This window comes from Bos javanicus, chromosome 4 (assembly GCF_032452875.1).
Source record: "Bos javanicus breed banteng chromosome 4, ARS-OSU_banteng_1.0, whole genome shotgun sequence".
Classification (NCBI taxonomy): domain Eukaryota; kingdom Metazoa; phylum Chordata; class Mammalia; order Artiodactyla; family Bovidae; genus Bos; species Bos javanicus.
The window spans coordinates 99,971,374-99,987,627 of NC_083871.1; the positions used below are offsets into that span (position 1 = coordinate 99,971,374).

Here is a 16,254-nt window from a genome sequence, read left to right on the forward strand (position 1 = left end):
GCTGACTGCATCTCAGACGTTTTTATAGCACAGAGCATTTCTTGTCATACAAGGAGTAAGAAGGTAAGGTCACTGCTTTTTTGGCATTTCTTTTGGAGGGGGTGATTCAGACAATGAATAGGTAAAGAATATTCATGACTGAGTGAAGTTGCTTGGTCGGGTCTGACTCTTTGCAACCCCACGGACTGTAGCTTGCCAGGCTCCTCCGTTCATGGAATTCTCCAGGCATAATATAATACTTCCCCAGGGGATCTTCCCGACCCAGGGATTGAACACAGGTCTACCTCATTGAAGGCAGACTCTTTACCATCTGAACCACAAGGGAAGTTCCTAGGTAAAGAATAAGATAATGTCAATAATACTGAGTTCTAGGAAGGAAGTAAAACACAGCAGTGGGGTAGAGATGGGGGCTGGTAGAGGGAACTGTGTAAGGAGTGTACTAAGGGAAGGCCTCTCTGAGATTGGAGCCTTCGCTCTGGAACCTGTATGATGACAAGGTACCAGAGTTGTTGGGGAAGGGTGTTCCAGGGATTGTAGAGCTTGAGGTGCGAGCAGAGGCATGCCAAAGGACACAAAGACCACAGTGGGCAGAACATCATGAATGAGGGCGAGAGCGAAAGAAGACAAGGACATCATAGGGGTCAGATCATAGTCTTGCAGGCCGTGAACATTGTTTGGATTTTATTCTAATTGCAGTGGGAAGTTGTTGGCAGGGGCTTTAAGCATAAGAATTATAGTATCTGGAAAAACTGAAATGATTTGTCCTGCTGCAATATAGAAAAAAGATTGAAATTTCCGTAAAATAAGTAGTTCATTTTAGTCATAGCTGGGGAGCCATGTGAAGAAGCCAGGAGGACATTTTAATTGAAAGACAGTCTAATATATCTGAAGATAACCATGTAGCTGCCAGAATAATATCTGGCTTTTGACCCAAGGTTATATTAAAAGAAGTAAGATATTGAGAATGACTAAGGTCATTTTCCCATTCTGTGATGGAGATGTTAACTGGGCATGCTCCAGTTGTGAGTTTAATTCAAAACTTAATTTACCAAATATTTTTCCTGTGCATATTATATGTCAGGCACTGTGTTAAGATTCCAGGGATATAAAGATGAATAAAACCTCAGCTAGCTTATAAGTTATTATAAGTGAAATTATTACACTATACATAAAGGAGCTGATAGTCTAATAACTGAGAAAGACATAGAAACCAGTAATTTTGCCCCATTAAGTGCAGTAATGCAAAGTTTGGGGACGGCCCAGCGGGGAGATGTTTAAATTGACCTCAGGTTGTAGAGAAGTCCGCAGAGATCACGGGGCTTCCAGTGGTTGTTGAGAGTAATTAGGCACGTGTCAGGTGGAGTAGGTGTGCACTCAGAAGACAAGGGACAGCCGGGCAGAAGTCGCCTGTGAGAACTGTGAGGCAGTGAGACAAATTTGGGGAAGAGAAGGGAGGAGAGTGTAGGAGTGACTGGGCCAAGGGTAGAAGAAAACCATAGGAAATGAAACTGTAGGCAAGGTTGTTCAGAAAAGACAAAGTAGAATTTACTCAAAGGGGAGTAGTGCAAAAGAGCAAGTAAAAGTAGAAACATAAGAAAAGGTTATTTAATTTACTAGGGGAAGAATCTTAAAAATATTTGAAAGATTTTATGTGAAAGGGAATAAAACGATGGATAGGTGTTTGAAGTAGAGCCCCTTAAACCCTGAGGTAGGGCCCCTTCAGTTCAGTCGTTCAGTCATGTCCGACTCTTTGCAACCCCATGAACCGCAGCACACCAGGCCTCCCTGTCCATCACCAACTCCCGGAGGCCACCCAAACCCATGTCCATCGAGTCGGTGATGCCATCCAACCATCTCATTCTCTGTCGTCCCCTTCTCCTCCTGCCCTCAATCTTTCCCAGTATCAGGGTCTTTTCCAGTGAGTCAGCTCTTCGCATCAGGTGGCCAAAGTATTGGAGTTTCAGCTTCAACATCACTCCTTCCAATGAACACCCAGAAATGATCTCCCTTAGGGTGGACTGGTTGGATCTCCTTGCAGTCCAAGGGACTCTCAAGAGTCTTCTCCAACACCACAGTTCAAAAGCATCAATTCTTTGGCGCTCAGCTTTCTTCACAGTCCAACTCTCACATCCATACATAACCCTGAGATTTCATAATTTCTTTGAACTGAGCATTGGTATCATGATTTTTGTCGCAGCCTAAACACATACATGTTTACTTCCTAAATTATTTCTCAACTTCCTTTTCCAGGAGAGCACCAACAGCCACATTTTCCTGGCCTCACCAGAGGATTAGTAGCTGTTCTCTTATACTGGGATGGAAAGCGGTGCATTGCAAATTCCCTGAAAGCCTTGATACAGTCCCGACGAGGAAAGACATGGACCCTTGAACTCAGGTCTGTTTGCATGCTAAGATTTCAGGACTTAATTAGAAATTGCTTGAAGAATTATAATTTTAGAAACAAAACTTTGTCTTTGGTATGTATAACATAAGTTGAGTAATAAACCCTCCCTTTTTGTGCCAGGAATAACACAACAGTTTAAACCTGCTTTATTTCATTTAAAAATGAAATATTACTCAGTTATTTGTGGTTAGAAGTTTACTGAAACACAGTGATCTGAAAACAATGAAAAGAGCTAGGTTATAACTCATCCTGGTTGTTTCCAGTTATCCAACATTATTGTCAAAAGAGTATTTGCTATATCCATGTGATGAGGAAGTTTAAACACTATCATTCATGGTAACTTGATTTTTTATCACAGTCCAGAGCTCGTTTCTATGACAACACGGTTTACTGATGAGCTGATGGAGCAAGGATTGACTTACAAAGTTCTTACTCTGGTGTCACAGATTGATGTTAACAATGAGTTTGAGAAACTGCAGCGTGAGAGAGGTCTGGGTAGTGAAAAACATCGGAAAGAGGTGAGTGTTAGATGCGTCAGTTCATAGTTGTCTGCGTCAGATCTTGAAGGCAGAAAAGCCATGTCAGCCAGAACATTCTTCTAATACATGCGTAGGAAAATTAATAACACTGAAGTGTGGTCAGTTCATGACACTGACATGCACTTGTTTCAGTCTCTTTCTAGTCACTATGTGCCATGCTAGCACTTTTTCTAGAATGAGGCCTTTAAGAAATTGGTTATCCTGTAGAGGAAACTGGAGTTAGGATTTCAGAATCGGAAAGCTGAGATTTTAGGGTCACTTATGGACTCAGATATGTTTATTTAGTTCACCTTTATAATAGATAGTTGATACTTTGGAATAAGATCAGGCTTCATAGTAATTCATTTATAATGATAATCATTCACCTTCACCTTTATTTCTAGGTTTCTGATCTCATCAAGGAGTGCAGGCAGTCTCTGGCAGAAAGCCTTTTCGCCTGGGCTTGCCAGTCACCTTTAGGCAAAGATGACACTCTCCTCCTTATTGGACATTTGGAAAGAGTGACGGTTGAGGCCAATGGCTCGTTGGATGCAGTGAACCTGGCTCTTCTTATGGCGCTTTTGTACTGCTTCGATAGCAGCTTTATAGAAGAAAGCACAGAGGAACGTGATGGTAGTGAACTTTGTATCCATTAATACATTTATTTTAAAAAATCAGATTTAATTGTGGAGATGACATTTAAGAAAGGTGACAGTCTAACAACTAAAATATAAATTGTAAAGTTTATTCCTTTGTGTGTAATGCATCCATATTTGAATATTTAGATATAAGATCACGTTTTGAAAGTAATTTCAACCCCGTTTGATGTTTCTTTTATCGTTTGGGATTTTAAAATGGGAAAGTGGCTAAAGGATTTACAATGTGTGTTTGTGAATTATGCATGCATAACTTGCTTGTTTGTTATTTATTCACGTTTTAAACCTTTCATTCTAAGGGAGGATGACTATAATTTTTAGTAACATATCATTTTTGATGTTGTTTTCTGTGAAGTAGATAGAATTTCTCTTGCTAACCTTGTAAATGGGCTTCTCTGGTGGCTCAGCAGTAAAGAATCCATTTGGCAGTGCAGGATATACACGTTCGATCCCTGGGTCGAGAAGATCCCCTGGAGAAGGAAATGGCAACCCACTCTAGTATTCTTGCCTGGGAAATCCCATGGAGAGAGGAGCTTGGCAGGCTACAATCCATGGGGTCACAAAAGAGTCAGATATGACTTAGCGACTAAACAACTTAAACAACAACCTTATAAATGTTATTGCTTAGAGCTGAGGATCTTAAAAATGACTCTCACAAAGGAAGATTATTGCTATTCAATGTCATGCGTGCATGCTAAGTCGCTTCAGTCACGTCTGACTCTTTGTGACCCTTTTGACTGCCAGGCTCTTCCATCCATGCGATTCTCTAGGCAAGAATACTAGAGTGGGTTGCCATGCCCTCCAGGGGATCTTCCCAACCCAGGGATTGAACCTGCTTCTCTTATGTCTTCTGCCTTGGCAGGCAGGTTCTTTACCACTAGCGCCACCTGGGAAGCCCATTTAATGTCATAAATATTTATAATTATTCCGACAGTTATCCCCTGTCCGCTTTTGATTGTGTCATCCCAGCCTTTCATTAGATATGTGAAGAGAACAGACGGTTGCCATTCGTCTTTGGAGATCATCCTTAGCCGTTAGGAAAGGCTTATGTAAAACACAGTATCCCGTACCTCCAGTCGAATTGTCGGGTGATACGTCATGTCACATCACAGGCAGCACCTGTGCTTTGTTGTTCAGTCGCTCAGTTGTGTCCGACTCTTTGCGACGCCATGGACTGCAGCACGCCAGGCCTCCCTGTCCATCACCATCTCCTGGAGCTTGCTCAGACTCACGTCCATTGACCTGTGCTAGTCATATAGGAATGCTGCCAGTTAGTGCATTGGTCAGATTTCCTGTATTGAATGAAATGAAGCACAGAATTAAGTGGGTGTTGGCTGTGTTAATGGAAGTTTGTAAGCTGGAACTTTGAAATGCTAAATAGAATGGGAAGTTTCATAGGCTTGGGGTACTTATTTGGATTATCTCATCTTAATTACTTGTTGATCTTTCTGAATATCTTTGTTAACGGGAGTAGTGAATTACTAATTCATGTATAACAGTAGACATAAACTTTAAAAATACAGAAAATTAAAGAAAGTGTTCTTTCTGGTTTAAGGTTGGAACACTGAACTAGTTATTCACAGAATGACATCAAAACAAAAAATAAGAAAACAATGAAGTAAAATAAAATTTGTAGGTGATCAGTGATGTTTCCCACTATTTTAGATTTATTTGGGATCTTGTGCTTTTTGAAGTACCATAGTATAATTGAAAATACCTTAATTATTTGGTTGTTTCATTTATGTTATAATCAGACTAGATGCATGTTTGCAGTTGGCATGCTTTGTTTTGGTCAGGGTTTTCTTTTTAATACTTTAAATTCAGGCTATTATTTATCTCATAAAAGTATCTTTCTTTAATCTTTAATGTTGGTTTATATTTTGGAATTAGTGCACAGAAAAAAATGAGTGGCTGTTTAACTTTTTTCAAATTTGTTAATAGAACACTTACCAAAAAAAAAAATCACTGAAAGTAATGAAACTAAAATTAAATTATTGTCATTTCTTTCAGTTTTAGTTTGTACAGTTTTTACAATAGTGTACTTATTTCAAAGATTAATGTTTAGTCTTTTTTTATAGAAATTCTCTGACTTTCTTATTCTTAGATATCATTCCTATACATCAAAAGTGGAAATTTTCTCTACTTTTTGGTACAGTGTCTGTTTTTGTTTTCAGATATGATTCATCAACTTCCGCTGTTGACAGAGAGACAATACATCGCAACAATTCACTCTCGCCTTCAGGACTCACAGCCTTGGAAGCTGCCAGGGCTGCAAGCCACAGTGAGGCTTGCCTGGGCGCTGGCCTTGAGGGGGATATCTCAGCTGCCTGATGTGACAGGTAAACTGCTTGTAGGTCATTTTCTTATGAGAAACGATGTATCTGCATTTAATATTTCAGAAAAGGTGTGACATTTGACAAGTCTAAACATGAGCCTAGGAAGATACTTAGAGTTGTGGTGAATGAATGTTTTCCTTTTTTTCTTGTCTCTCAAAAGAAACTATTTAAAGAAAATTTTTCCCTTTCTTGTAGCTAGTGATAATTCTCTTTTAGCTTCTTTTTTTCTTAAGAGTTTGAAATTTGAAAATGACAGTGTAACATACATATATATGTATTTTAACTTTTTCTTCTTGGGTTTGTTCACAAACAAATTTTTCTCACATTGTGTCAGATTAAAAACTAGTATTATTTAAAAATGCAGTGTGTTAGGAGGTGTTTGGTTCAGTCAGTAATGGATGTGGAATTCTGACTTCTAACGATGTTTTCTGCTGTAGCGTATCCTCTTCTGCCGTGTATGTACATCATGCACGTGGTTTATCATCATACTAGTGGTTTACTGTAACAGGATGAGAAATAAGCTTTTGTTGTCATTTGAAGCCCCTGAAATTGTCACTTCTGTAGGTTTTTATGGTAAATTTGGAAAGATTTTATTAAAATTTACAGTCCATGGGCTTCCCAGGTGGCACAGTGGTAAAGAATCTGCTTGTCAGTGCAGGAGACACAGGAGACATGGGTCCGATCCATGGGTTGGGAAGATCCCCTGGAGGAGGCAATGGCAACCCACTCCAGTATTCTTGCCTGGAGAATCCCAGGGACAGAGGAGGCTGGTGGGAGGGCTACAGTCCCTGGAGTCGCAAAAGTGGGAAACGAGTAAGTGGCTGAGCATGCACGTCAGTTTTCTAGTTTTAGAGTGTCCGCAGATTCCAGGAGCTTGTCAATTGTGTGATTCCAGAACATGTTCACTAGTCTCATGTTGCTCCCAAGTGGGCTGTGGAAAGCTTTTTTTATGTTACAGATTTTTCTTTGGCCGAGTGTTGTTTATATTAAAGCTGATAAAAGGCTAATTAGACATTTACATTTATGTACAAATTCTGTTTTTTAACTATGCCTCTTCATTTATGAGTCTTATTTCAGTACTTTTGGGGCATAAAATGACCCTATGTACTTTTAAGTAGCTTTGTGATAGTTAATTAAATTCATATACTGTAGATTACTGTACCATTGCCCTAATCTTGAGAGGCACATAGAATATGCTGTACTTCATTACTGAATAGTAGATAAGAATAGTCTAGAAATGTGGACCTGGTTTCAAGTCCTAGATCTTTGGCTACTTAATCTCTTTGGTTTTGCGTGCTCATATCCTTTCATAATCTTTGAAGTTAGGGGCATTATAATGAACATTTTAAATACAAATTTTTTTCTGTTAATTTATATTTTAAAAATTACTAGAAAAAATGAATAACTTATCTTATATTGCAGAAATGGTGATTTCTTGAATCCAGACAAGTTTTACCAAGATCTGAATTTTGAAAAATTGTTTTCTACTCTTTAATATAGACTTCTGTAAATTTTATCATATGTGTTTATTACATTATTTTATAAAAGTGTATTTTGAGTTTTATTAAACTATAAAATTTTTGTGTACTGTTTTGAGACATTAAAACTCATTTTACATTAATGTATTAGTGTACTTTATTACCTAAGTAGTCTTTAAAAAGTAGTTCTTAATTCTAGTATTTCTGAATTCAAGTGAAGACTTGGAACTAATTATTATTGTTATTATATATTTAACTAACCATTTCAGTAATTATTATTAGTAGTAATAACAAATAATTAAGAAACTATTTTGTTCTCGAGTTTGTATAATATGGGTAGATATACAGGCTTTATTTCAAAATGCCAAACAGTATATAAACAAAAAAAGAAAAAAACCAACCAATCTCTTTCCCTCTGGTTGAGAATATCCTGGTTTATATCTATTCCAAGGCATTGAAAATGTACCTTAAGGAACAGATCATATTTGGTCTCTATGACAGTGAAACAGAATAAGCTATTTAACAGTTATTTTCCAAAGCCAGATTATCACAAAATTACCTAGCATTTTTAAAGTTTAAAAGAAGTGAACAGCAATGTAGTTTTTGATGGAAAGATGCAGCATCACCCATGATATACTTTTACTGAAAAAATGGAATGTAATTAATTAAGCTGCTTAAGATCAAACATCAATTTTTAAGAGGAAAAGGAATATAGTAACTATACCACTGGGACGCAATGCTAACCCACATGGTGGAAAATGCTACAATATAAGACTTAGTTTTTTCAGCAGAATAAAGGGCAAGAGAAAAATGAAAAAGATGTAAGAGGAGCCTACAGATATATCAATTAATTGCAGTGTATAAACTTTATTTGGATACAGATTCTAACAAATTGCTCGAAGACAGAAGCAAAAAGACAAAACTAAAATCTTTAATAGCATTTATGGGACAGTTGTAAATTTGACCACTGACTGTACTTTTGATTTTGAATTATGTGGCAAAATACTAATGACATTACATATGTGGTTAATTTTTTCCTTTTTTTTTTAAGTGCCATTTTGAGTCGTATACTTAGAAGTATAGTGTTAAATTGTCTGGTATTTGCTGCTGCCAAGTCACTTCAGTTGTGTCCGACTCTGTGCAACCCCAGAGATGGCAGCCCACCAGGCCCCCCCATCCCTGGGATTCTCCAGGCAAGAACACTGGAGTGGGTTGCCATTTCCTTCTCCAATGCATGAAAGGGAAAAGTGAAAGTGAAGTCACTCAGTCATGTCCGACCCTCAGCGATCCCATGGACTGCAGCCTTCCAGGCTCCTCTGTCCATGGGATTTTCCAGGCAAGAGTACTGGAGTTGGGTGCCATTGGTATAGACTTCAGTCTAAATTAAGTGGAGAGGAAGAATACATGGAGAACTAAATGATACAAAGTTAATCGTAAATGGTTAATATTGTAGCTAGGTGTTGGGGATGTGGAGGTTCATTATACTTGTTTTCTCTTTTTTCACTTATCTGTTTAAAGTTTTCCAAGTACAAAGCTAAAAATATTACAAATAGACCACTTTGTCTTTAGGCTAAGATTTATTTAGTTTTTCAGTTTTTGCTACTTGTTTACCAAATTAATAGAGTTGCTTAAGTGGTCATGTTTTTGATTTTCACTTGTTGACTGAAGACTTTTGCCAAATGATCCAGTTCATTTCATTGAGATTAAAGTCTTGGCATCATTTAAACTTGTTAATATTTTGATAATAGCTTTCTGACTACATATGTGTTACATCATACATCTGTTAAGTGTTTATTTTCTTTTATCACTCTTAATGTTACTGTGAAGAGCAGATGGTTTTCTAATGCACTTTTTTGGTAGTTCTTTGGGGTTTATTAGTCAATTACAGTTACACACTGTCTTATTTTGTGTGTAACTCAAAATATACACAAACGAAAGGTTGAGAAGAGATCTGAATTTTGACCTATCAGGAGAATATTATGAAGTACTATAATCTAGTAACTTTTCCTCCATGTGCTATTTTTCTAAATACATTTCTAGCTCTGGCTGAATTCACAGAAGCAGATGAAGCAATGGCAGAGCTTGCAATTGCTGACAACGTTTTCCTGTTCCTCACTGAATCTGTAGTGGTGTCAGAAAACTTCTATCAGGAGGAATTTTACATTCGTAGAATCCACAATCTAATTACAGATTTCTTGGCACTTATGCCAATGAAGGTAAGTGTAATAATGCAGGGTGAGTAAGAGTGGTAGAAGATAAGACTCATTAACCGAGAACAAACTAAAAGGAAGTAATATTTGACATTGAGAGTGGTTTATAATGAGAAAGTAGTAAGCAAGTGAAAATGCTTCTGTGGGCAGAAAATTATTAACTCCGTGCTATCCTGAGGAATCAGTGTTAAGGTTGCCTTATTTAATGCTATTTATACATGATTTGGAAGATGCATAGTGGAGAATCTCCAGTTTTATAGATAAATGTTTAAACACTTAATTGTAGCGTGTAAAATGGACCTCCACATCGATACAGGTAATGGGTTTAAGAAACTAATGCAAAGGTTAGTTTTTCTTTAATTTTTTTTTTTTTTTTTTTTAATAATAAGGCCCAGGTGCCCTGCCCACCTCTAGTGTGAGGTTACATTTAAATAAAGTGCTGGAGCTATAGCTTTGTTCCAGAAAGGGATTCTTAGAGCCATTTCAGACAGTTCCTTCATAGCATATTTCTGTGTGCCATTTTGTGCCAAGGAAGTGGTGGCAGGAAGTAAAAGAGAGAGTCTAGTTCCAGTTCAGTCGCTCAGTTGTGTCTGACTCTTAGCGACCCCATAAATCGCAGCATGCCAGGCCTCCCTGTCCATCACCAACTCCCAGAGTTCACTCAAACTCATGTCCATCGAGTCGGTGATGCCATCCAGCCATCTCATCCTCTGTCATTCCCTTCTCCTCCTGCCCCCAATCCCTCCCAGCATCAGGGTCTTTAGCAAACAGAGTTAAGTGCTTACTCATCCTATAATAAATCAAGTGTTCATTGAATTCCTCCTGTGTTCCAGGTAACTATGCTAGGAATTGTAAAGAAGACAAATAAGTAGGAGACTCATTCCCTGCCAGCAAAGAATGTATATATAGTCTAGTTGGAGAAATAAGATACATACAGAAAAATACACACAGAAAAATATAGATAGTAATAGGAAGTAAACGAAGGTATAGACAGTAAATTGCTGTGGCTTTTAGGCTAAGAATAGCCCACTTAGACTAGAATAGTCAAGGAGAATTTAACAGATAACTTCAGACCTCATCAGCCTTGAAGGACATGATAGACTGACATGCTGAAAATTTTGAGTAGAAAGAAATGTTTTCATTTTATATTTGTGGAAATAAAGCTTTAGAAAAGGTTAAGGCTTTAACTTTTTCCTAATTGTTAGTCTAGACTAATATTGACTGTAGTCAATATTGGTAGTCACTAAGTTGTACTACTGCTGCTGCTGCTGCTAAGTCGCTTCAGTCGTGTCCAACTCTGTGCGACCCCACAGACGGCAGCCCACCAGGCCTCCCCGTCCCTGGGATTCTCCAGGCAAGAACACTGGAGTGGGTTGCCATTTCCTTCTCCAATGCATGAAATTGAAGAGTGAAAGTGAAGTCACTCAGTCGTGTCTGACTCTAGCGACCCCATGGGCTGCAGCCTACCAGGCTCCTCCGTCCATGGGATTTCCCAGGCAAAAGTACTGGAGTAGGGTGCCATTGCCTTCTCCAATGTGTGAAAGTGGAAAGTGAAAGTGAAGTCGCTCAGTCATGTCCGACTCTTAGCCACCCCATGGACTGCAGCCTCCCAGGCTCCTCCGTCCATGGGATTTTCCAGGCATAAGTACTGGAGTGGGGTGCCATTGCCTTCTCCGCTAAGTAGTACTAGGAATGCTAAATGTTCAGAATCATTCAACCCAGTGAAGAAGTGCCCTGCCCAAAATGTCAGTAATTGAGAAACACTGTAGTTAAAATTATCTATAGTGGGAATTGCACTGAGTTTTAAGATCTTAGAAATCATAGATAATATAATATTGTAATAAAATTCCTGGTATATTCATTTCCACGACTAAAGTGGAGTTGATATTTAAACAATATTTTTCTTTTATGTAATAACTTAGTTGCCTGATTTTCTGTTTCATTATTATTAACCCATGTAATAAATTTACATATGAACTGCCTGTAATAAACTTCATAGGTGAAGCAGTTGAGGAATCGGGCAGATGAAGATGCTCGAATGATTCACATGAGTATGCAGATGGGGAACGATCCCCCCATTTCGCTTAGAAGGGATCTGGAACACTTAATGCTCTTGGTAAGTTGTTATATTGGATCATCATCTCCCTCTCTCTGTTACTTTTCCCCTAACTTTGGAAAATTTCAGATCTTTTTTCCCTAACTTTGGAAAGGTTCAGGCTTAATATCTTAAACATGCAGGTGAATTCAATAAAATGTAACTTTTTATTTAAAAGTAGTTTTTGAGTTACAGACATTTTCACACAGTTTTTGTTTACACTTTGCAGATCGGTGAGCTGTATAAAAAGAATCCTTTCAATTTGGAACTTGCCCTGGAATACTGGTGTCCGTCAGAGCCTCTTCAGACTTCCACTATCCTGGGTTCTTATCTTGGAGTGGCTCACCAGCGACCCCCTCAACGCCAGGTGAGCTCTTGGTTTTCCTACTTTTTACCTTGGAAATCATTAAAACATGAAGAATGGTATTTTCCTCATGTTATTGCTGTTCATGCAAAATGAACACTTGTAACCTTTAGGCGTTTATACTTATTTAAGGAAATGGAAACTCTTAAATTGATCTGATCATTTCAAAGTTTATACAGTCAGCCTTTTATTAGATGCTAGCTATGTATTGAATCATTAGTTGTAGAAAAGTGTCTAGTTTCATTGTGAGTCACTAAATAAGTGTATGACTAAATAAGTGACTAATTAAAATTAATATTTATTAGCTTATTCTGTTCTCTGTAGACATAACAATGAATATCCATCTTTCTTAGCAAGTTGGGTAAGATAGGAGAGGTACAAATACTGAAGGAAAAAGGCTTAGAAGTTATAATTAATGCCAAAATGCCTATGAGTCAGTAGATAGTGTAGGAAAAAGTTCATTTTCTATCCTGTATTAACTTTTAAAATATGTTATGCATTAGCAAATCAGAGGGATTACCATATCTGTCTTCATCTTTTTGGGATTTTCTATTTTAAATGGTTTCATGCCATGACTGTAATTTTCATTTGTGCTAAGAGGCAAAGGTCAAGACCCCCTTTTTTAAACTGTATTTCTTACGTTTATTGTTTCACTTTTTTCCTCACTTAAAAAATATATTTCAGGGAAGGATTTATTAAAATTCTTTAGAGATTAAAATAATTTCCATTATGAAGATTTTCAAACATATGGGAGAATAATTATAGTGAACACCCAGTATCTTAATTTAATAGCTGTTAACATCTTGCTGTGTTTACTTCTGCTCTTGTTATTTCTACTGCTTTTTTTTTTTTTTGCTGGGTTATTTTAAAGTAAATTATAGGCAGCATGACTTTTTCACCTCTCATTGGTTGTTAATATGTCTTGAAAATAAGGATATTTTTCTATATGATCATAAGATCATTGTTAAACACAACAGATTTAACAAAAATTTCCAGAGATGTGTGACATTTTTGGTTTGGGTTCCAACTAATTAGTCTAAGTAATATATTTAGTTGTTGATAATAGATTTATGGCTTAAGCAGGAGAAAAGAGAAACCTAAGAAGTGAACTTAAAGAACAGTATAGAAACATGTATCGGCAAGAAGATAAAACAGTATGTTTAGGTTACTATCAAAAATTCTTCCAGGATCCTAGATCTTCGTACTAAGTTTTAGTGGGGTTTAGGAACTCTGGGTTCTAAGTGTATCTTTGAATTTGCTGGTTAATTTTAGATGAGTAAATTCTTCAGTTGTTTTACATATTTAGAATATGAGCAGTAGTTTGTGTTTGTGGCATTTAGATGTACGTTGGGTTCACAAAGATATTCTGTAGTTGCACTAAATTACTAATGATAACCTTGGAAATGCAGTTTTTCATAATAGAATTCCAGATTATTTTGTCTTGGGGAAAGTTAAATGAGAGTACTTAGTTTTGGTTCATATGTAGTCTTTATTGGTTACTCCATGTTGGCTTAAAGTTAAGCTATGCTTTATGTAAACTGTTGGCTTCTCCGTATTTCAGGTTGTCTTGTCAAAGTTTGTTAGGCAAATGGGCGACCTGTTGCCTCCAACTATTTATATTCCTTACTTGAAGATGCTGCAGGGATTGGCCAATGGGCCCCAGTGTGCCCACTACTGTTTCAGCCTGCTCAAAGTCAATGGGAGCAGTCATGGTAAGAAAAATCTAGATGTTTTCTAAGTTTGTCATGACATTCAGTATCCTTCTACCTGTTAAAGCATTTGGTTATTTGTGCTGGGTTCTACTGGGCGTGTACATTATATTTATAACAGAGAAGCACACTGCTGGCTTTTTGTATGATGATGCTTTGATTATGGTCTCAAAGAGGGGAGAGTGTTACCATTTGTTTATAAAATACAGTACAGTTTAAGAAATGAGGGTTAATATGCATTTTCAAGAACACATCTGGTGCTCAAAGCAGGATATGTACCCTTGCCACATAAGTTTGATTTCTTTAGTTTATCTTCAGAAGTCCTTGTTTTCTAAATTTCTGTTCTTAGTTTTTCTCTCAACTTTTTCCCAGTTTGGTCATTTAATTTTCAGATTTGAGTCTGGTTATACCAAAAAAAAAAATGTGTGCATCCCTCATAGCTAAGTTGGTAAAGAATCTGCCTGCAGTGCAGGGGACCTGGGTTCGATTCTTGGGTTGGGAAGATCTCCTGGAGAAGGAAATGGCAACCCACTCCAGTATTCTTGCCTGGAGAATCCCAGGGACCGAGGAGCCTGATGGGCTCCAGCCCTCGGGATCGCAAAAGTCCGACACAACTTAGTGACTAACCACCAACTACACCAAAGATAGTGCAAAAGGGAAGAGAAACAAATATTTATTAAATATCTGTCAGGTAGATTACTTTCATTTTTACATTTGAGGAAACAGGTTTAGCAAAGTGAAGTAGTTTAAGGTCACAAGGCATAGGCAAGCCATAATTGAGATCTGCCTGACTCTGTCTTGTCTGCTAGGCTTTTATTCTCAGTGCTTAGTATGTAATAGAGTACTGTAATCTGCTAATCAAGATTGTAGTTATCTATCTCTTTGGGAATTTAATGTAAGCTCAACATTTGGGAACTGCTCATGGGAAAAGCAGCCCTGAATAGTTACATGACAACACGGAGAAATGTCCTGGGTTAGAAGTAGGTAACTGACATTCAGGGCTTCCTAGGTGACTCAGCAGTAAAGAATCTGCCTCCCAGTGCAAGAGATGCAGAAGATGTGGGTTCAATCCCTGGATCAGGAAGATCCCCTAGAGAAGGAAATGGCAATCCACTGTAGTATTCTTGCCTGGGAAATCCCATGGACAGAGGAGCCTGGTGGGCTGCAGTCCATGGGGTTGCCAAGCACTGGCCATGACTGAGCATACACGCAGGGCAGGCCAGGGCAACTGACATCCAAAGTAATTTGCCTTTGTACTTGCATAGGCACTACCCATGTCTTAGTCCCAGGAAAAATTAATCCAGAGTTTTAGTTTACAGAGGATTTCTAACCAATTTTCAACACACAACATATCTAGGACAAAGGCAAACAAAATGTATTGTTTTATGTTTATTTTCTCCCTCCATTTCCAAGCAGGTACTTAGACAGTTTTGAAAGGAAATTCTGTGCTGTGTTTCTTTACAGTTGAAAATATTCAGGGAGCAGGTGGCAGTCCTGTTTCCTGGGAACATTTCTTTCACTCCTTGATGCTTTACCACGAGCACCTCCGGAAGGATCTTCCAAGTGCCGATAGTGTCCAGTACCGTCACCTCCCTTCACGCGGTATCACCCAGAAGGAGCAAGATGGGTTGATTGCTTTTCTGCAGCTGACATCTACCATCATTACTTGGGTAGGTAACCCACCCGCCTCATGTGAGTACAGTATAATTTTATTTGTATTCTAACACGGTGGCATTTTAAGGAGCCCCCAAGTTTTCTTATAGTGCTTAAAGCTTATAAGTGATAAATTTAGCATTTATATTTGGCATTCTGTTCTTCTAAGTTCTTTGTTTCTTCACCTTTAAAGGGTGTGGTATTCCCTGCTTACTGCCAGAAGCGTGTATGAAAATAATAGCCTAATCGTGTTGTTTGTATTTAGCTATTTATATATTTAGGATATTAATCCCTTACTGGTCATTTCATTTACAAATATTTTCTCCCATTCTGTATATAGGTTGTCTTCATTTTGTTAGTGGTTTACTTTGCTGTGCCAAAGCTTTTAAGTTTAATTAGGTCCCATTAGTTCTTCTGGTTGTTTCTGTTATTTGCTAGTGCAAAGCTAAGTTCCTTTGGCTGACATTCTCTCAGAAGAACAGGAAGAGTGTCTTCTAACTTTATTGGTTTTTCCAATAATGCTAAACATTATTCAGTCAAAACATAAAGTTTGTAATTATTTACTGTTGAATTAAATTAGAGTGATACTTGGTACTATGTGTGTGTGTATGTGTGTGTGTGTGTATTTCTATTTTTTTTCTCAGAAAAGGACAAGGCATTTTTCTCATTTATATATGACATTGTTCCAGAAAGGATTTAAAATGCCTAGGTAAGATTTATGTGACCCTGGAAGACGGTTTATCTCCATTTGTATATATTGTTTTCTAGTCTTAGAGCTGTAATTCAGTAAAAGCTATTTTTCTCTCCATTTTTTTATGTTAACTGAATTTG

The 16,254-nt window shown here is 37.7% G+C and overlaps 1 protein-coding gene across 2 annotated transcripts in view; it reads left to right on the plus strand.

The window, feature by feature from the left end:
* NUP205 (nucleoporin 205) overlaps positions 1-16,254 on the plus strand; it is an 80,254-nt gene that overhangs the window by 9,232 nt on the left and 54,768 nt on the right. For both annotated transcript variants that reach the window (XM_061414819.1, XM_061414818.1), the window contains exons 4-12: positions 2,251-2,395; positions 2,763-2,922; positions 3,327-3,555; positions 5,753-5,917; positions 9,433-9,608; positions 11,602-11,718; positions 11,927-12,064; positions 13,623-13,773; positions 15,235-15,440. In XM_061414819.1, coding sequence (XP_061270803.1) covers positions 2,251-2,395; positions 2,763-2,922; positions 3,327-3,555; positions 5,753-5,917; positions 9,433-9,608; positions 11,602-11,718; positions 11,927-12,064; positions 13,623-13,773; positions 15,235-15,440 — 1,487 coding nt within the window. The remainder of the gene's footprint in view (positions 1-2,250; positions 2,396-2,762; positions 2,923-3,326; positions 3,556-5,752; positions 5,918-9,432; positions 9,609-11,601; positions 11,719-11,926; positions 12,065-13,622; positions 13,774-15,234; positions 15,441-16,254) is intronic.